This window comes from Heptranchias perlo, chromosome 10 (assembly GCF_035084215.1).
Source record: "Heptranchias perlo isolate sHepPer1 chromosome 10, sHepPer1.hap1, whole genome shotgun sequence".
Lineage (NCBI taxonomy): Eukaryota > Metazoa > Chordata > Chondrichthyes > Hexanchiformes > Hexanchidae > Heptranchias > Heptranchias perlo.
This window is the reverse complement of record NC_090334.1, coordinates 1,237,259-1,257,637: the sequence shown is the minus strand read 5'-3', so window position 1 is coordinate 1,257,637 and position 20,379 is coordinate 1,237,259. Positions and strand designations below refer to the sequence as shown.

Genomic DNA, 20,379 nt, shown 5'->3' with positions numbered 1-20,379 from the left:
AATGGGAGACTTTAACCTTCACATAGATTGGGAAAAGCAGACTAGCAACTGTCAGAAAGGTAGTGAATTTCTTGAGTGTGTCCGGGATAGTTTTCTACAGCAGTATGTTCTAGAGGCAACAAGGGGGCAAGCCATACTAGATTTAGTAATGAGTAATGAACCAGATTTAGTTAACGGCTTAACTGTGTGTGAACATCTATCCAATAGCGATCATAACATGATCAAGTTCAATGTAGTGTTTGAAAAGGAAAAAAGTGAGTCAGCTGCTAAGATTCTAGACTTGGGTAAGGCCGACTTCAATGGGATGAGACAGAGACTGTCCACAGTAAACTGGGCAAATCTGTTAATGGGTAAAACGACTGATGATCAGTGGGAAATGTTTAAAGAAACATTTAACGTGATCCAGAATCGGTTTATACCCCTGAGGGGCAAGAACTCTACTTGTCAAAAAAAACAGCTATGGACAACTAAAGAGGTAAGGGACAGTATAAGACATAAGGAAAGGGCATACAAAAAGGCAAAAAATGGCACAGATCCTGGCGAATGGGAAAGATACAAAGATCAACAAAGGGTCACAAAACAGATAGTAAGAGCTACAAAAAGAGAGTATGAAAAGAAACTTGCAGGGGATATCAAAACCAATACGAAGAACTTTTATCGTTATATTAGGAAAAAGAGGGTGGTCAGGAGCAGTGTTGGCCCCTTAAAAACTGAAAGTGGGGATATTGTCATTGACAATGGGGAAATGGCGGACATGTTGAACAATTACTTTGTGTCAGTATTTACAGTAGAAAAAGAGGATAGCATGCCGGAAATCCCAAGAAAACTAATATTGAATCGGGGACAGGGACTCGATAAAATTAATATAAGTAAAGCAACAGTAATGAAGAAAATAATAGCACTAAAGAGTGACAAATCCCCAGGACCAGATGGTTTCCATCCCAGGGTTTTAAAGGAAGTAGGTGAGCACATTGCAGATGCCCTAATTATAATCTTTCAAAGTTCTCTAGATTCAGGAATTGGATTGGAAAATTGCACATGTCACTCTGCTTTTTAAGAAAGGAGAGAGAGGGAAACCGGGGAATTATAGACCAGTTAGCCTAACATCTGTTGTGGGGAAAATGCTGGAGTCTATAATTAAGGATAGGATGACTGAACACCTCAAGAATTTTCAGTTAATCAGAGAGAGCCAGCATGGATTTGTGAAAGGGAGGTCGTGCCTCACAAACCTGATTGAATTTTTTGAAGAGGTGACTAAAGTAGTGGACAGGGGAATGTCAATGGATGTTATTTATATGGACTTCCAGAAGGCATTTGATAAGGTCCCACATAAGAGACTGTTAGCTAAGATAGAAGCCCATGGAATCGAGGGAAAAGTACGGACTTGGTTAGGAAGTTGGCTGAGCGAAAGGCGACAGAGAGTAGGGATAATGGGTAGGTACTCACATTGGCAGGATGTGACTAGTGGAGTCCCGCAGGGATCTGTCTTGGGGCCTCAATTATTCACAATATTTATTAACGGCTTAGATGAAGGCATAGAAAGTCTCATATCTAAGTTTGCCGATGACACAAAGATTGGTGGCATTGTAAGCAGTGTAGATGAAAACATAAAATTACAAAGCGATATTGATAGATTAGGTGAATGGGCAAAACTGTGGCAAATGGAATTCAATGTAGACAAATGTGAGGTCATCCACTTTGGATCAAAAAAGGATAGAACAGGGTACTTTCTAAATGGTAAAAAGTTAAAAACAGTGGATGTCCAAAGGGACCGAGGGGTTCAGGTACATAGATCATTGAAGTGTCATGAACAGGTGCAGAAAATAATCAATAAGGCTAATGGAATGCTGGCCTTTATATCTAGAGGACTGGAGTACAAGGGGGCAGAAGTTATGCTGCAGCTATACAAAACCCTGGTTAGACTGCACCTGGAGTACTGTGAGCAGTTCTGGGCACCGCACCTTCGGAAGGACATATTGGCCTTGGAGGGAGTGCAGCGTAGGTTTACTAGAATGATATCCGGACTTCAAGGGTTAAGTTACGAGGAGAGATTACACAAATTGGGGTTGTATTCTCTGGAGTTCCGAAGGTTAATGGGTGATCTGATCGCAGTTTATAAAATATTAAGGGGAACGGATAGGGTGGATAGAGAGAAACTATTTCCGCTGGTTGGGGATTCTCGGAGTAGGGGGCACAGTCTAAAAATTAGAGCCAGACCTTTCAGGAGCGAGATTAGAAAACATTTCTGCACACAAAGGGTGGTAGAAGTTTGGAACTCTCTTCCGCAAACGGCAATTGATACTAGCTCAATTGCTAAATTTAAATCTGAGATAGATAGCTTTTTGGCAATTAAAGGTATTAAGGGATATGGGCCAAAGGCAGGTACATGGAGCTAGATCACAGATCAGCCATGATCTTATCAAATGGCAGAGCAGGCACGAGGGGCTGAATAGCCCACTCCTGTTCCCATGTTCCTTTGTCTTGCTCAGGCCACTTCAGAGCTCAGTTAAGAGTCAACCAAATTGGTGTGGGACTGGAGTCACATGTAGGCTAGACTGGGTAAGGACATAAGAACGTAAAAATAGAAGCAGGAGTAGGCCATATGGCCCTCGAGCCTGCTCCACCATTCAATAAGATCATGTCTGATCTTCGACCTCAACTCCACTTTCCCTCCCGATCCCTATAATCCCTTGATTCCCTTCGAGTCCAAAAATCTGTCAGTCTCAGTCTTGAATGTACTCAACGACTCAGCATCCACAGCCCTCTGGGGTAGAGAATTCCAAAGATTCACAACCCTGTGCGAGAAGAAATTCCTCCTCATTTTAGTTCTTGATATCCGACCCCTTATCCTGAGACTATGCCCCCTACTTCTAGACTCTCCAGCCAAGGGAAACATCCTCTCAGCATCTACCCTGTCAAGCCCTCTGAATCTTGTATGTTTCAATGAGAACATCTCTCATTCTTCTAAACTCCAGAGAGTATAGCCCCATTCTACTCAATCTCTCCTCCACAGGACAACCCTCTCATCCCAGGAATCAATGTAGTGAACCTTCGTTGCACCGCCTCTAAGGTAAATATATCCTTCCTTCGGTGAGGAGATGAAAACTGTACACTGCACTCCAGGTGAGGTCTCACCAAAGCCCTGTACAATTGTAAGACTTCCTTACTCTTGTACTCCAACCCCCTTTGCAATAAAGGCCAACATACCATTTACCTTCCTAATTGCTTGCTCTACCTACACGTTAACTTTCTGTGTTTCATGTACAAGGACACCCAAATCCCCCTGAACACCAACATTTAATAGTTTCTCACCATTTAAAAAAATATTCTGATTTTCTAGCCAAAGTGAATAACCTCACATTTCCCCACATTATACTCCATCTGCCACCTTCTTGCCCACTCACTTAACCTGTCTATGACCCTTTGCAGACTCTTTGTGTCCTCCTCACAGCCTACTTTCCCAGACAGGAACGGCAGGTTTCCTTCCCTAAAGGACATCAGTGAACCAGTTGGGTTTTTACAACAATCTGACAGCTTCACGGTCACTTTTACTGTAATCAGTTTTTATTTCCAGGTTTATTTGAGACTGAATTCAAATTCTCAAACTGCCGTGGTGGGATTTGAACTGGATTACTCGTCCAGTAACATAACCACTACACTACAGGGTTATGTTACCCTCAAAAAAGGGTGTAAGGATAAACCAGGCAACTACAGGCCAGTCAGGTTTATCTCGGCGGTGGGGAAGCTTTTAGAAATGATAATCCGGGACAAAATTCAGTCCAGTAATATCACTTGGACAAGTGCGGATTAATAAAGGAAAGCCAGCACGGATTTGTTAATGTTTAACTAACTTGACTCAGTTTTTTGATGAGGTAACAGAGAGGGTTGATGTGGGCAATGCAGTTGATGTGATGTATATGGACTTTCAAAAGGCGTTTGATAAAGTGCCGCATAATAGGCTTGTCACCAAAGGTGACATGAGGAAAAACTTTTTCACGCAGCGAGTAGTTATGATCTGGAATGCACTGCCTGTAAGGGTGGTGGAAGCAGATTCAATCGTGGCTCTCGAAAAGGAATTGGATAAAAAATTGAAGGGAAAAAATTTGAAGGGCTACGGGGAAAGAGCGGGGAATGGGACTCACTGGATTGCTCTTTCAAAGAGCTGGCACAGGCTTGATGGCCCGAATGGTCTCCTTCTGTGCTGTTACTACGCATTGATTCTATAACTACACTACCGTACCCTGAAATACCAGTCCAGTAATATAACCACTACACTACCGTACCCTGAAATACCAGTCCAGTAATATAACCACTACACTACCGTACCCCGAAATACCAGTCCAGTAATATAACCACTACACTACTGTACCCCAAAATACCAGTCCAGTAATATAACCACTACACTACCGTACCCCGAAATACCAGTCCAGTAATATAACCACTACACTACCGTACCCCGAAATACCAGTCCAGTAATATAACCACTACACTACCGTACCCCGAAATACCAGTCCAGTAATATAACCACTACACTACCGTACCCCGAAATACCAGTCCAGTAATATAACCACTGCACTACCGTACCCCGAAATACCAGTCCAGTAATATAACCATTACACTACCGTACCCCGAAATACCAGTCCAGTAATATAACCACTACACTACCGTACCCTGAAATACCAGTCCAGTAATATAACCACTACACTGCCGTACCCTGAAATACCAGTCCAGTAATATAACCACTACACTACCGTACCCCGAAATACCAGTCCAGTAATATAACCACTACACTACTGTACCCCAAAATACCAGTCCAGTAATATAACCACTACACTACCGTACCCCGAAATACCAGTCCAGTAATATAACCACTACACTACTGTACCCCAAAATACCAGTCCAGTAATATAACCACTACACTACCGTACCCCGAAATACCAGTCCAGTAATATAACCACTACACTACCGTACCCCGAAATACCAGTCCAGTAATATAACCATTACACTACCGTACCCTGAAATACCAGTCCAGTAATATAACCACTACACTACCGTACCCTGAAATACCAGTCCAGTAATATAACCATTACACTACCGTACCCTGAAATACCAGTCCAGTAATATAACCACTACACTACCGTACCCCAAAATACCAGTCCAGTAATATAACCACTACACTACCGTACCCCGAAATACCAGTCCAGTAATATAACCACTACACTACCGTACCCCGAAATACCAGTCCAGTAATATAACCACTACACTACCGTACCCCGAAATACCAGCCCAGTAATATAACCACTACACTACCGTACCCTGAAATACCAGTCCAGTAATATAACCACTACACTGCCGTACCCCAAAATACCAGTCCAGTAATATAACCACTACACTACCGTACCCCGAAATACCAGTCCAGTAATATAACCACTACACTACCGTACCCCAAAATACCAGTCCAGTAATATAACCACTACACTACCGTACCCTGAAATACCAGTCCAGTAATATAACCACTACACTACCGTACCCCAAAATACCAGTCCAGTAATATAACCACTACACTACCGTACCCCGAAATACCAGTCCAGTAATATAACCACTAAACTACCATACCCCGAAATACCATTCCAGTAATATAACCACTACACTGCCGTACCCCGAAATACCAGTCCAGTAATATAACCACTACACTGCCGTACCCCGAAATACCAGTCCAGTAATATAACCATTACACTACCGTACCCCGAAATACCAGTCCAGTAATATAACCATTACACTACCGTACCCCGAAATACCAGTCCAGTAATATAACCACTACACTACCGTACCCCGAAATACCAGTCCAGTAATATAACCACTACACTACCGTACCCCGAAATACCAGTCCAGTAATACAACCACTACACTGCCGTACCCCAAAATACCAGTCCAGTAATATAACCACTACACTACTGTACCCTGAAATACCAGTCCAGTAATATAACCATTACACTACCGTACCCCGAAATACCAGTCCAGTAATATAACCACTACACTACCGTACCCCGAAATACCAGTCCAGTAATATAACCACTACACTACCGTACCCCAAAATACCAGTCCAGTAATATAACCACTACACTACCGTACCCTGAAATACCAGTCCAGTAATATAACCACTACACTACCGTACCCCGAAATACCAGTCCAGTAATATAACCACTACACTACCGTACCCCGAAATACCAGTCCAGTAATATAACCACTACACTACCGTACCCCGAAATACCAGTCCAGTAATATAACCATTACACTACCGTACCCCGAAATACCAGTCCAGTAATATAACCACTACACTACCGTACCCCGAAATACCAGTCCAGTAATATAACCATTACACTACCGTACCCTGAAATACCAGTCCAGTAATATAACCATTACACTACCGTACCCTGAAATACCAGTCCAGTAATATAACCACTAAACTACCGTACCCCGAAATACCAGTCCAGTAATATAACCACTACACTACCGTACCCCAAAATACCAGTCCAGTAATATAACCACTACACTACCGTACCCCAAAATACCAGTCCAGTAATATAACCACTGCACTACCGTACCCCAAAATACCAGTCCAGTAATATAACCACTACACTACCGTACCCCGAAATACCAGTCCAGTAATATAACCACTACACTACCGTACCCCAAAATACCAGTCCAGTAATATAACCACTACACTACCGTACCCTGAAATAACAGTCCAGTAATATAACCACTACACTACCGTACCCTGAAATACCAGTCCAGTAATATAACCACTACACTACCGTACCCCAAAATACCAGTCCAGTAATATAACCACTGCACTACCGTACCCCGAAATACCAGTCCAGTAATATAACCACTACACTACCGTACCCCGAAATACCAGTCCAGTAATATAACCACTACACTACCGTACCCCGAAATACCAGTCCAGTAATATAACCACTACACTACCGTACCCTGAATATTAAAAAGAAAGTCGATAGGTGGTTTTCTCGCTGTTGACAGTGTATGCTTTGTTCAAATCCGCTGTGTGTGGACCAGGACCCCTGATCGGTCTTGTGACTCTGTTAACGGGGCACTGCAGCAATTAACTAACAGGTTTTATGTGGATGTGGTTTTCAGACAAACTAATGGAGGAGACAGAAGAACTTTGTCTGCAGCGAGAGCAGAAAGAGGTGAGTGGAGCCAATAAACACAGGATCTATGCAAAGTGCCCCTGTAACTATTAACTCATCTTAGCACCTTAGCAAAGTCAATGTTCTCCCTTTCTCTCTCTTTCACCATTTTTCTCGTTCTCTCACTCACTCTTTCTTTCTCTCACTCTCTCCTCTCTTTCACCCTTTCTCTCTCTCTCTTTTTGTATCTTTCTCCACTCCCTCTCTGTCTCTCTTTTTTTCTCTCTTTCTCTCTCCCTCTTTCTTTCTTTGCCTTTCTCAGTTTAGTTTCAGACACTGCACCTGCTGTGTATTTTCTGTTTCATAGAATGATGCAGCACAGGAGGAGGCCGTTCAGCCCATCGTGCCTGTGCCAGCTCTTTCCCCATAACCCTGTAAATTTTTTCCCTTCAAGTATTTGTTCAATTCCCTTTTGAAAGTTATTATTGAATCTGCTTCCACCGCCCTTTCAGGCAGTGCATTCCAGATCATAACAACTCGCTGCTTAAAAAAAATGTTTCCTCATGTCGCCTCTAGCTCTTTTGCTGATCACCTTAAATCTGTGTCCTCTGGTTACTGATCCTTCTGCCACTGGAAACAGTTTCTCCTTATTTACTCTATCAAAACTGTTCATGATTTTGAACACCTCTACCAAATCCCCCCTTAACCTTCCCTGTTCTAAGGAGAACAACCCCAGCTTCTCCAGTCTCTCCACATAACTGAAGTCCCTCATCCCTGGTACCATTCTAGTAAATCTCCTCTGCACCCTCTCTAAGGCCTTGACATCCTTCCTAAAGTGTGGTGCCCAGAATTAAACACAATACTCCAGCTGGGGCCTAACCAGTGTTTTATAAAGATTTAGCATAACTTCATTGCTCTTGTACTCTATGCCTCTATTAATGAAGCCCAGGATCCCATATGCTTTTTTAACAGCCTTCTCAACTTGTCCTGCCACCTTCAAAGATTTGTGTACATATACCCCCAGGTCTCTCTGTTCCTGCACCCCCTTTAAAATTGTACCATTTAGTTTATATTGCTTCTCCTCATTCTTCCTACCAAAATTTATCACTTCTCTGGGTTAAATTTCATCTGCCACGTGTCTGCCCATTTCACCAGTCTGCCTATTGTTGTTCCTGTTGTTCCAGTTTCATATGGACTGTGTGGGGAAGAAGATTCTGCAAATATATATTTTGTTAAATAGACATCCCACCAAATCAAATTTTAGGTCAGTGTTTGGTTGTTACAGCACTGGAAAGTGAAATTTATGCTGATGGAGTGAGAAGAAGTCGGGAGGGAGGAGGCTTGTGTGGAGCATAATCACTGGCATAGACTAGTTGGGCCGAATGGCCTGTTTCTGTGCTTTGGGCTCTATATAACTCAATGTAAAAAATGTTCAGCTAATTAAGAAATGGTTGTAAGTGGGAAGAGGTTGTTGGGTCAGTGTTGATGCTGCCTCCCAGTGGTTTAGGACGGTGGTCTGTAGTTACATGACTTTCAATTCAATTGCAGGAACTGGAGCGACTGAATCAAGTCCTTGAAGCGGAAAAAAACAAGATCGAGGAAATGGTCCAGGACTTGAGATCGGAGCAAGAACAGATAAAGAGGTAAAGGGGGAGGAACAATCCCGCATCAATTGGCTCTGGGACTAGGGTTCCCAACTTTGGACATATTCCTGGAGGTTTCATCACATGACCTCCTGCCTCCAACTGCCCCCCCGCCCCTACACTCTCGCCATTGGTTACCCAACATGTCCATCCTCGCAATGCCCCATCCCCCCCACCATTGGTCACCCAACATGTCCATCCTCGCAATGCCCGATCCCCCCCACCATTGGTCACCCAACATGTCCATCCTCGCAATGCCCCATCCCCCCCACCATTGGTCACCCAACATGTCCATCCTCGCAATGGCCCACTCCCCTCCCCCCACATTCCCACTATTGGTTGCCCAACATGTCCATCCTAACAATGCCCCACCTTCCCAGGCCAATCAGAAAGTGAATGGACTTCATTACCCGATTGGTTGATTCTTGACTGTCAGTCAAACACCTTTTTTATTGCCCCTATGATTTTTCTCCCAGTTTGCTCCCAGCAGTGTCCTGAGGATGAATCTTTAATTCCTGGAGACTCCAGGGCAATTGTGTAGGGTTGGCAACCACTGTCTGTGACTGACTCCTCACCGTATACTTTAGTAGGGTTACCAACTCTCCAAGATTGTCCTGGAGTCTCTAGGAATTAAAGGTTCACCTCCCAGACACTGCTGCAAGCAAACCAGGAAAAATCATAGGGGCTTTAAAAAATTGCGTGTTCTTTTCATTCTCTTTGAATACTTTAGTTTTTTAGTTATGAAAATAATCAGATCAGATGCGGAGGAGGTGCCCAGTGCTGGAACGTAGTCCTGCACAGGCCCATGCAGGCTCCTGCCCTCAGACTTGCGTGGTTTCCCAGCAAAGGTCGCGATACCACCTTTCGTACATTTTTGACCCCAGGACCGGAACTGCAATGGGAGTCGGGGGGGGGGGGGGGTGGGGAGGGGCCTGCCCAACTCCCTTATACTAGCGCAACGACCAATTGGAAAACCTTGGCCTTCACCTTTGAAGCACATCGAAGGTAACGGGCTGATCGTTGGAAATGACTAAACGCATTCCTCAAGTTAATATTCCGACCACATATCCGCTCCATCACCAAGACCGCCTACTTCCACCTCCGTAACATCGCCCGTCTCCGCCCCTGCTTTGATCTGCTGCTGAAACCCTCATCCATGCCTTTGTCACCTCTGGACTTTACTATTCCAATGCTCTCCTCGCTGGCCTCCCATCTTCCATCCTCTGTAAGCTTCAGCTCATCCAAAACTCTGCCGCCCACATCCTAACTTGCACCAAGTCCCGTTCCCCCATCACCTGTGCTGTTGAGTATATTCAAGGCTGAGACGGATAGATTTTTGGACTCTAGGGGAATCAAGGGATATGGGGATCGGGCAGGAAAGTGGAGTTGAGGTTGAAGATCAGCCATGATCTGATTGAATGGTGGAGCAGGCTCGAGGGGCCGTATGGCCTACTCCTGCTCCGATTTCTTATGTTCTTATGAGCTCGCTGACCTACATTGGCTCCCGGTCCACCAACGCCTCGATTTTAAAATTCTCATCCTAGTTTTCAAATCTCTCCATGGTCTCGCCCCTCCCTATCTCTGTAACCTCCTCCAGCCCTACAAACCCCAGTGATCTCTGCATTCCTCCAATTCTGGCCTCTTGCACATCCCCGATTTTAATCGCTCCACCATTGGTGGCCGTGCCTTCAGCTGCCTAGGCTCTAAGCTCTGGAATTCCCTCCCTAAACCTCTCCCCCTCTCTCTCCTCCTTTAGGACGCTTCTTAAGACCCACCTCTTTGACCAAGCTTTTGGTCACCTGATCTAATATCTCCTTATGTTGCTTGGTGTCAATATTTGTCTGATTACGCCCCTGTGAAGCACCTTGGGATGTTTTACTGCGTTAATGGCATTGTATAAATGCAAATTGTTGTTCTTGTAAAGCCAGTGGCTGATGAATCCTAATATTTATTTGTCAGACGATTCATTTATTGGTTCATAACGTATCTTGGCCAACATTCTCCCAACACCACCAAGACACAGATCATCTGGTTGTTCATTCATTTTCTCTTTGTGGGATCTTGCTGTGCACAAATTAGTTGCCAAGTTTCCTCACGTTACAACAGTGACAGCAGTTAGGGGTGGTGGGGGGGGGGGCAAGAAAAATCATCTATTAATTTGTCAAGTGCTTCGGGGCGTCCTGAAGACGTGAATGTGATATGGCGCTATATAAATGCAAAGTTCTTTCCTTTTCTGTCATTTCTTGGGTTTTGCTGACAAACTGAAGACGTGTTGACTTTCTGAGTTGTGGATTCTTGGTTTCAGGGAGCTGGAAGTGACAGTGAGCTCGCTCACGGGAGTCGAAGAGGAAAAGAAACAACTGCACCAACTATCGGAGTCCCTGCAGTATAATTTGGAGGTGAGGGTGGAAACGGGTGTGAGCAAAGGTTGGAGTGAGGATGGTGAGCAGTGCCGTGTAATGATAGGGCAAGGGTCTGTGCCTGCGTTTAGATACACTGTGAGTTCTTGCTCCTCACACCTCCTGCCCCGGGGAATGTAGCTGAGATAGTACAGTGCACAGTGTCAGCTCACCTCTGAGTCAGAAGGTCGTGGGTTCAAGGCCCACTCCAGAGACTTGAGCCCATAATCCAGGCTGACACTCCCAGTGCAGTGAGGGAGTGTAGGGGGAAGCAGCAAATTTAAAGTTATTAAATTATCTGTAGTTTCATTACTGTACTGGTAGGAACATAGGACTTTCTAGACCAAAAAGACCACAGTCTGTCCAGTTCACCTCTACCATCCTGGTAGTCACATGATATGATAATGGAGTTGTTGACTAATCAGAGCAATCAATCTCTATCAATGAGTCGACAACAGACCCAGACATGAGGCGAGGGAAACCCCAGTGGGGAGAGATTGGGGATCCACAGTCCAAAATCATCTGTTCCTCCCGAGCCTGTTACACTTACCTCGTGTCATGTCTTAAATTGCTCATATACTGGATTGCAAAATGTTATTTTCTGAAAGAAAGCGATCTAATTTGTATTTGAATGAATCAATATTAACCACTTCCATCATCTCCCTGGGGAATCTGTTCCATAGATTGACCAGTCACTCACTGAAATATGAAGAACATAGGAACAGGAGGAGGCCATTCAGCCCCTCGAGCCTGTTAGATTCAATTAGATCATGGCTGATCTGTGTCTTAATACCCTTGCCTAACAAAATTCAATCAATCTCAGTTTTGAAATTTTCAATTGACCCCCAGCCTCAACAGCTTTTTTGAGGGAGAGAGTTCCAGATTTCCACTCCCCTTTGTGTGAAGAAGTGCTTCCTGACATCACCCCTGAACGGCCCAGCTCTAATTTTAAGGTTATGCCCCCTTGTTCTGGACTGTCCCACCAGAGGAAATAGTTTCTCTCTATCCATCCTATCAAATCCTTTAATCATCTTAAACACCTCAATCAGATCACCCCTTAATCTTCTATGCTTCAGGGAATACAAGCCTAGTCTATGCAACCTGTCTTCATAATTTAACCCTTTTTAAAAATTCGTTCATGGGATGTGGGCGTCGCTGGCGAGGCCAGCATTTATTGCCCATCCCTAATTGCCCTCGAGAGAAGGTGGTGGTGAGCCGTCTTCTTGAATCGCTGCAGTCCGTGTGGTGAAGGTTCTCCCACAGTGCTGTTAGGAAGGGAGTTCCAGGATTTTGACCCAGCGACGATGAAGGAATGGCGATATATTTCCAAGTCGGGATGGTGTGTGACTTGGAGGGGAACGTGCAGGTGGTGTTGTTCCCATGTGCCTGCTGCTCTTGTCCTTCTAGATGGTAGAGGTCGCGGGTTTGGGAGGTGCTGTCGAAGAAGCCTTGGCGAGTTGCTGCAGTGCATCCTGTGGATGGTACACACTGCAGCCACTGTGCGCCGGTGGTGAAGGGAGTGAATGTTTAGGGTGGTGGATGGGGTGCCAATCAAGCGGGTTGCTATGTCCTGGATGGTGTCGAGCTTCTTGAGTGTTGTTGGAGCTGCACTCATCCAGGCAAGTGGAGAGTATTCCATCACACTCCTGACTTGTGCCTTGTAGATGGTGGAAAGGCTTTGGGGAGTCAGGAGATGAGTCACTCGCTGCAGAATACCCAGCCTCTGACCTGCTCTCGTAGCCACAGTATTTATGTGGCTGATCCAGTTAAGTTTCTCGTCAATGGTGACCCCCAGGATGTTGATGGTGGGGGATTCGGCGATGGTAATGCCGTTGAATGTCAAGGGGAGGTGGTTAGACTCTCCCTTGTTGGCGATGGTTATTGCCTGGCACTTATCTGGCGCGAATGTTACTTGCCACTTATGAGCCCAAGCCTGGATGTTGTCCAGGTCTTGCTGCATGCGGGCTCGGACTGCTTCATTATTTGAGGGGTTGCGAATGGAACTGAACACTGTGCAGTCATCAGCGAACATCCCCATTTCTGACCTTATGATGGAGGGAAGGTCATTGATGAAGCAGCTGAAGATGGTTGGGCCTAAGACACTGCCCTGAGGAACTCCTGCAGCAATGTCCAGGGGCTGAGATGATTGGCCTCCAACAACCACTACCATCTTCCTTTGTGCTAGGTATGACTCCAGCCACTGGAGAGTTTTCCCCCTGATTCCCATTGACTTCAATTTTACTAGGGCTCCTTGGTGTCACACTCGGTCAAATGCTGCCTTGATGTCAAGGGCAGTCACTCTCACCTCACCTCTGGAATTCAGCTCTTTTGTCCATGTTTGGACCAAGGCTGTAATGAGGTCTGGAGCCGAGTGGTCCTGGCGGAACCCAAACTGAGCATCGGTGAGCAGGTTATTGGTGAGTAAGTGCCGCTTGATAGCACTGTCGACGACACCTTCCATAACTTCGATGATTGAGAGTGGACTGATGGGGCGGTAATCGGCCGGATTGGATTTGTCCTGCTTTTTATGGACAGGACATACCTGGGCAATTTTCCACATTGTCGGGTAGATGCCAGTGTTGTAGCTGTACTGGAACAGCTTGGCTAGAGGCGCAGCTAGTTCTGGACCCCAGTATCATTCTGGTGAATCTGCGCTGCACCCCTTCCAAAGGCCATTAGTTTTGATTATTAGTGATCAGTGCTCACTATCGGTGAGTACAGAAGAAAATTCACCGGCATGTTGTGTTTGATTTTGAAGATGTATTTAACACAGGAGGGTCTGTCCTCATGTCCTTGAGAGCCCCAGTGGTGGAGAGCTTTCAGTATCTCGCTGAAGGGTAGTCCCCGAGTGTTTGCTTCCACTGACCTGTTGGCTTTGCCCCCTGGCCCCAGTCCCTGTGTCAGGAGAAACGGCGGACCTTGGAGAAGCTGCAGGAAAGTGAACACCAGACTCAGAAGCTGACCAGCCAGAACGAGCAGCTCTCCGAGTCCAGCGGCACCTTCCGGTCTACCCTGCTGCAGATCGAGGAGGACATGAGGAAACTGCAGCATGAGAAAGTTCTTGCTGAAGAAAGGTGAGAAGAAGAGACTCTAGTCCCTGAGGGGGAGGGGGGGAATGGTGCGCGCGAGCCCCCGAGTTTTAAAGGGGAGGGGGGGGAATGGTGCGGCTAGCCCCCGAGTTTTAAAGGGGAGGGGGGGGAATGGTGCGGCGAGCCCCGAGTTTTAAAGGGGAGGGGGGGGGCGAATGGTGCGCGCGAGCCCCCGAGTTTTAAAGGGGAGGGGGGGGCGAATGGTGCGCGCGAGCCCCCGAGTTTTAAAGGGGAGGGGGGGAATGGTGCGCGCGAGCCCCCGAGTTTTAAAGGGGAGGGGGGGAATGGTGCGCGCGAGCCCCCGAGTTTTAAAGGGGAGGGGGGGGAATGGTGCGCGCGAGCCCCCGAGTTTTAAAGGGGAGGGGGGGCGAATGGTGCGGCGAGCCCCGAGTTTTAAAGGGGAGGGGGGGAATGGTGCGCGTGAGCCCCCGAGTTTTAAAGGGGAGGGGGGGCGAATGGTGCGGCGAGCCCCGAGTTTTAAAGGGGAGGGGGGGCGAATGGTGCGCGCGAGCCCCCGAGTTTTAAAGGGGAGGGGGGGCGAATGGTGCGGCGAGCCCCGAGTTTTAAAGGGGAGGGGGGGAATGGTGCGCGTGAGCCCCCGAGTTTTAAAGGGGAGGGGGGGAATGGTGCGCGTGAGCCCCCGAGTTTTAAAGAGGGGGGGGGAATGGTGCGCGTGAGCCCCGAGTTTTAAAGGGGAGGGGGTGGGCGAGCCCCTGAGTTTTAAAGGGGGGAGGGGGTGGGCGAGCCCCCGAGTTTTAAAGGGGGGAGGGGTGGGCGAGCCCCCGAGTTTTAAAGGGGGGAGGGGTGGGCGAGCCCCCGAGTTTTAAAGGGGAGGGGGTGGGCGAGCCCCCGAGTTTTAAAGGGGGGAGGGGGTGGGCGAGCCCCCGATAGGAATGAGCAAACCCGGGGAGTCCGGTTGTAACGGCTGGGCCTTATTTACATAAACGTTCCCAGAGTTCCGGGCCCTGAGCTCTGGAATTCGCTCCCGAAACCTTCCACAACCAATTGTCAGTGGCCTCTTCTGCATTCTGGCCTCTTGCACATCCCCGATTTTAATCGCTCCACCATTGGAGGCCGTGCCTTCAGCTGCCTTGACCCTAAGCTCTGGAATTCCCTCCCTAAACCGTTCTGTCTCTCTACACCTCTCTGCTCCTTTAAGACGCTCCTTAAAACCTACCTCTTTGACCAAGCACCTGTCCTAATATCTCTTTATGTGGCTCAGTGTCAAATTTTGTTTGATTGCATTCCTGTGAAGCGCCCTGGGACGTTTTGCTACGTTAAAGGCACTTTATAAATGCGAGTTGTTGTTATTAAGTCCATTGCCTGGCTGGTGGCAGGAGTGGGAATTTGGTTGCAATCAGTGGGAGGAGGGGTCTGGAGGCGAGTGGGGGGGGGTCCAACATGATCGGGGGGGGGGCTGGGGCTGGGGCTGGGGAGGCCCCAGCCCCCCGTGTGGGGTTTGGGGGGAAGTGGGGGGCACTCCAGCTTCTCCTGGGCCTCTGTGACCAGTCTGCTCCTCCCGCTGTGGTTCATCTGCCGGGCAGCAGGCAGTGCCGCATTCCCCAACTCTTAGTTAAGATCATGTCGCAGCACCGATGATAGCATCCGGCCGCGACCGTTGAATGTTAAGTCGGCCCCCCCCCCCCGACTGCCTGCAGTGGCAGCCTCGGCCGGTTTGAAAGGCGGCGAAGTTAAGATGTCCCCGGGCGTGAACCCTGAGCGACCTCAGGCTGGTAAGTGTACTCGGCCTAATTTTAACCCCCTCCCACGCACCATTCTCACTGGGCAAAGGGGGTTAAAATCAAGGCCTCGGAGTCTGCAGATTGTTACTGCTCTGGTACCCAAGTAATGTCACCCTTTGGATTAAACTTTAAACCGAGGCCTGGTCTGTGTTGAAGATCCCACTGCACTATTGGGCAAAGAGTGTCCTGGACAATATTCTCCCCTCGACCACTAACAGCACATTACCCACTTCATGAAAAAGCAGTTGAAGATTCTATGTTTTTAATTTGTTTTTGGGATGTGGGTGACACTGTCCAGGCCCCATTTATTGCCCATCCCTAGTTGCCCTGAGAAGGTGGTGGTGAGCCGCTGCCTTCCTCTTGTGGGATTGTTTTCTCAGTTATATGTGGGCCAGACTGGGTAAGGACAGCAGGTTTCCTTCTCCACAGATTCTCCAGAAAAGGTAGAATGTAATTTATCAGGTATTCTAACACCCCCTGCATAAATTGTCTGCTGCGTTTCCTACATTACAACTGTGACCACACTTCAAAAATACTTCACTGGCTGTAAAGGCTGTGGGACGTCCTGAGGTTGTGAAAGGCGCTGTATAAATGCGAGTTCTTCCTTTCTTCCCCTCTGTAGACTACAGGAGAATGAGCAGAGAGCCCTCGCGTTGCAGGCAGAGCGAGAATTTTATTCCACCCAGTCCCAGGAGCTCCAGGCCTCACTCTCGGAGCTGACCGTGGAGAAGCAGCAGACTGAGAGTGAACTGAGGGTGAGAGACCACTGAGTGAGGGGTGGGAGGGGGTCGAGTGGGAGGTGGGTGGGGGGGTGAGTGAGGGGTGGGGGTCGAGTGGGCAGTGGGGGGGAGGTGAGGTGGGGGGGTCGAGTGGGCAGTGGGGGGGAGGTGAGGTGGGGGGGTCGAGTGGGCAGTGGGGGGGGGGGTGAGTGAGGGGTGGGGGTCGAGTGGGCAGTGGGGGGGAGGTGAGGTGGGGGGGTCGAGTGGGCAGTGGGGGGGGGGTGAGGTGGGGGGGTCGAGTGGGCAGTGGGGGGGGGGTGAGTGAGGTGGGGGGGTCGAGTGGGCAGTGGGGGGGAGGTGTGAGGGGTGGGGTCGAGTGGGCAGTGGGGGGGGAGGTGAGGTGGGGGGGTCGAGTGGGCAGTGGGGGGGGAGGTGAGTGAGGTGGGGGGGTCGAGTGGGCAGTGGGGGGGGAGGTGAGGTGGGGGGGTCGAGTGGGCAGTGGGGGGGGAGGTGAGTGAGGAGTGGGGTCGAGTGGGCAGTGGGGGGGGAGGTGAGTGAGGTGGGGGGGTCGAGTGGGCAGTGGGGGGGGAGGTGAGGTGGGGGGGTCGAGTGGGCAGTGGGGGGGGAAGTGAGTGAGGTGGGGGGGTCGAGTGGGCAGTGGGGGGAGGTGAGTGAGGTGGGGGGGTCGAGTGGGCAGTGGGGGGGGAGGTGAGTGAGGTGGGGGGGTCGAGTGGGCAGTGGTGGGGAGGTGAGTGAGGTGGGGGGGTCGAGTGGGCAGTGGGGGGGGAGGTGAGGTGGGGGGGTCGAGTGGGCAGTGGGGGGGGAGGTGAGTGAGGTGGGGGGGTCGAGTGGGCAGTGGGGGGGGAGGTGAGTGAGGTGGGGGGGTCGAGTGGGCAGTGGGGGGGGAGGTGAGTGAGGTGGGGGGGTCGAGTGGGCAGTGGTGGGGAGGTGAGTGAGGTGGGGGGGTCGAGTGGGCAGTGGGGGGGGAGGTGAGTGAGGTGGGGGGGTCGAGTGGGCAGTGGGGGGGGAGGTGAGTGAGGTGGGGGGGTCGAGTGGGCAGTGGTGGGGAGGTGAGTGAGGTGGGGGGGTCGAGTGGGCAGTGGGGGGGAGGTGAGTGAGGTGGGGGGGTCGAGTGGGCAGTGGGGGGGGAGGTGAGTGAGGGGTGGGGTCGAGTGGGCAGTGGGGGGGGAGGTGAGTGAGGTGGGGGGGTCGAGTGGGCAGTGGGGGGGGAGGTGAGTGAGGGGTGGGGGTCGAGTGGGCAGTGGGGGGGAGGTGAGTGAGGTGGGGGGGTCGAGTGGGCAGTGGGGGGGGAGGTGAGTGAGGGGTGGGGTCGAGTGGGCAGTGGGGGGGGAGGTGAGTGAGGTGGGGGGGTCGAGTGGGCAGTGGTGGGGAGGTGAGTGAGGTGGGGGGGTCGAGTGGGCAGTGGGGGGGGAGGTGAGTGAGGTGGGGGGGTCGAGTGGGCAGTGGGGGGGGAGGTGAGTGAGGTGGGGGGGGTCGAGTGGGCAGTGGGGGGGAGGTGAGGTGGGGGGGTCGAGTGGGCAGTGGGGGGGGAGGTGAGTGAGGGGTGGGGTCGAGTGGGCAGTGGGGGGGGAGGTGAGTGAGGTGGGGGGGGTCGAGTGGGCAGTGGGGGGGAGGTGAGTGAGGTGGGGGGGTCGAGTGGGCAGTGGGGGGGGAGGTGAGTGAGGGGTGGGGTCGAGTGGGCAGTGGGGGGGGAGGTGAGTGAGGTGGGGGGGGTCGAGTGGGCAGTGGTGGGGAGGTGAGTGAGGTGGGGGGGTCGAGTGGGCAGTGGGGGGGGAGGTGAGTGAGGTGGGGGGGTCGAGTGGGCAGTGGGGGGGGAGGTGAGTGAGGTGGGGGGGGTCGAGTGGGCAGTGGGGGGGGGAGGTGAGGTGGGGGGGTCGAGTGGGCAGTGGGGGGGAGGTGTGAGGGGTGGGGTCGAGTGGGCAGTGGGGGGGGGAGGTGAGGTGGGGGGGTCGAGTGGGCAGTGGGGGGGGAGGTGAGGTGGGGGGGTCGAGTGGGCAGTGGGGGGGGAGGTGAGTGAGGTGGGGGGGTCGAGTGGGCAGTGGGGGGGGAGGTGAGTGAGGTGGGGGGGTCGAGTGGGCAGTGGGGGGGAGGTGAGTGAGGTGGGGGGGTCGAGTGGGCAGTGGGGGGGGAGGTGAGTGAGGTGGGGGGGGTGACGGGTTGTGGGATATGGGGGAAAGACCACAATCCTGATGAAAAATTGCAGAGTTGTGGAGCAAAGAATTGCAGCTGAGCTGGGCCCTGAGAAAATGCAACTTAGGAAATGCAGGTCAGTCTGTCCCATTAGATAGCTGTGGATTTTTCTCGTAATGTTTGTATATGTGTCAGTATATGTATTTTAAAACATTATTATTCATTCTTGGGATGTGGGTGTCACTGGCAAGGCCGGCATTTATTGCCCATCCCTGGTCACCCTGATTGAGTGTCTTGCTAGGTATACTTCAGAAGGCAGTCAAGAGTCACATTGAAGTGGGACTGGAGTCACATATAGGCCAGGTGGGATTTGTGTAAATGTGTATGAGATTTTAGCGTGTGTTTGATATGTACATATGTCTCCGTGTGCAGATGGTTAAGAACTCCAGGTTTTCTGTAGAAAATATTAGACTTCACGAGGATCTAATGAAAGTTCCTAAGGTGACAAAGGAACTGAGTAGATTGTTGTCTGCGGTGGACAGTTCAATGTACCAGGGGTCAGAGGGAGAAGTTAGGACTACTGTTGGGCATTCTCACTTGCAAAGCCTGGTGTGGACTGACCTGGAACGAGTCTGAAACCCAAAAGGGAAGAATTCCAAAGAGATTGGAATTGGGTTAATTTGGATGAAGTGATGATTTTGGATGTCACACTTCCAAATACGCAACTTATACAAAAATGGTGCTTGGCCGCAACATTCTACAGATACTGGACCTGTAAGTGTCGCGGTGGGCATCACGTTTCGTGACATGGTTACCTAAAGTGAAAGTAGGTAACCCACCTTTTTAACACAAAAGCTTCTTCAAACATACCCCAATCAGTTGTAAATATAGAGAAATGTAGAGCACTTGAAAATAAAATTCAGCAAACTGCTGTACCTCAAAGGTTAACGGGAAGGTAATTTAATAAATCGGCATTAAAGCTGCCAATGGACCTTAATAAAAGCATTGCTGAGGGAGTGAATCCACCTTCGCTACCCAGAGATTGGACACATCCTGAACCCATGCCTGGTAAGTATGAGGTAAGATGAGGAAGACACCATTCAGAATGAAGATCTCTCAAGCTGCTCCGTCGAAGACTGAAAACCTCCCATCCCCAGCCACCAGCGGAACAGTGTGTGCAAATAAGGAGTAAGAGGGCCTGGATCAGAGTTACAACGCTGTAGTCCCATCTCCGTCCAACACACACAGGGAGTGAGGGATCACAAAATGACCCCTAACAGAGTGAGGAAAGGTTCAGGCTGGGCTGTAGTTCCCTCTGTAATTGAACTGTCCAACACTTGTGTGTAGGCTCACACATGAAGAGTGGGCAGGATACAGCAATAGAACACCCCACATAAGTCAGCACCTTCAGGGGAGGAGGGAGCTGGGGGAGGGGAGGAGGGGGAGGGGGGAGGAGGAGGAGGGTGGGGGAGGGGGAGGTGGGGG

The 20,379-nt window shown here is 49.8% G+C and overlaps 1 protein-coding gene and 1 long non-coding RNA gene across 4 annotated transcripts in view; one reads left to right on the top strand and one right to left on the bottom strand.

Annotated features, from left to right (window-relative positions):
- The window catches only part of LOC137326216 (uncharacterized), a 121,799-nt gene that overhangs the window by 40,644 nt on the left and 60,776 nt on the right, over positions 1-20,379 (bottom strand). The gene's annotated exons all lie outside the window — the stretch shown is intronic.
- plekhd1 (pleckstrin homology domain containing, family D (with coiled-coil domains) member 1) overlaps positions 1-20,379 on the top strand; it is a 120,981-nt gene that overhangs the window by 75,592 nt on the left and 25,010 nt on the right. For both annotated transcript variants that reach the window (XM_067991097.1, XM_067991098.1), the window contains exons 6-10: positions 7,159-7,211; positions 8,700-8,794; positions 11,100-11,193; positions 14,086-14,267; positions 16,647-16,779. In XM_067991097.1, coding sequence (XP_067847198.1) covers positions 7,159-7,211; positions 8,700-8,794; positions 11,100-11,193; positions 14,086-14,267; positions 16,647-16,779 — 557 coding nt within the window. The remainder of the gene's footprint in view (positions 1-7,158; positions 7,212-8,699; positions 8,795-11,099; positions 11,194-14,085; positions 14,268-16,646; positions 16,780-20,379) is intronic.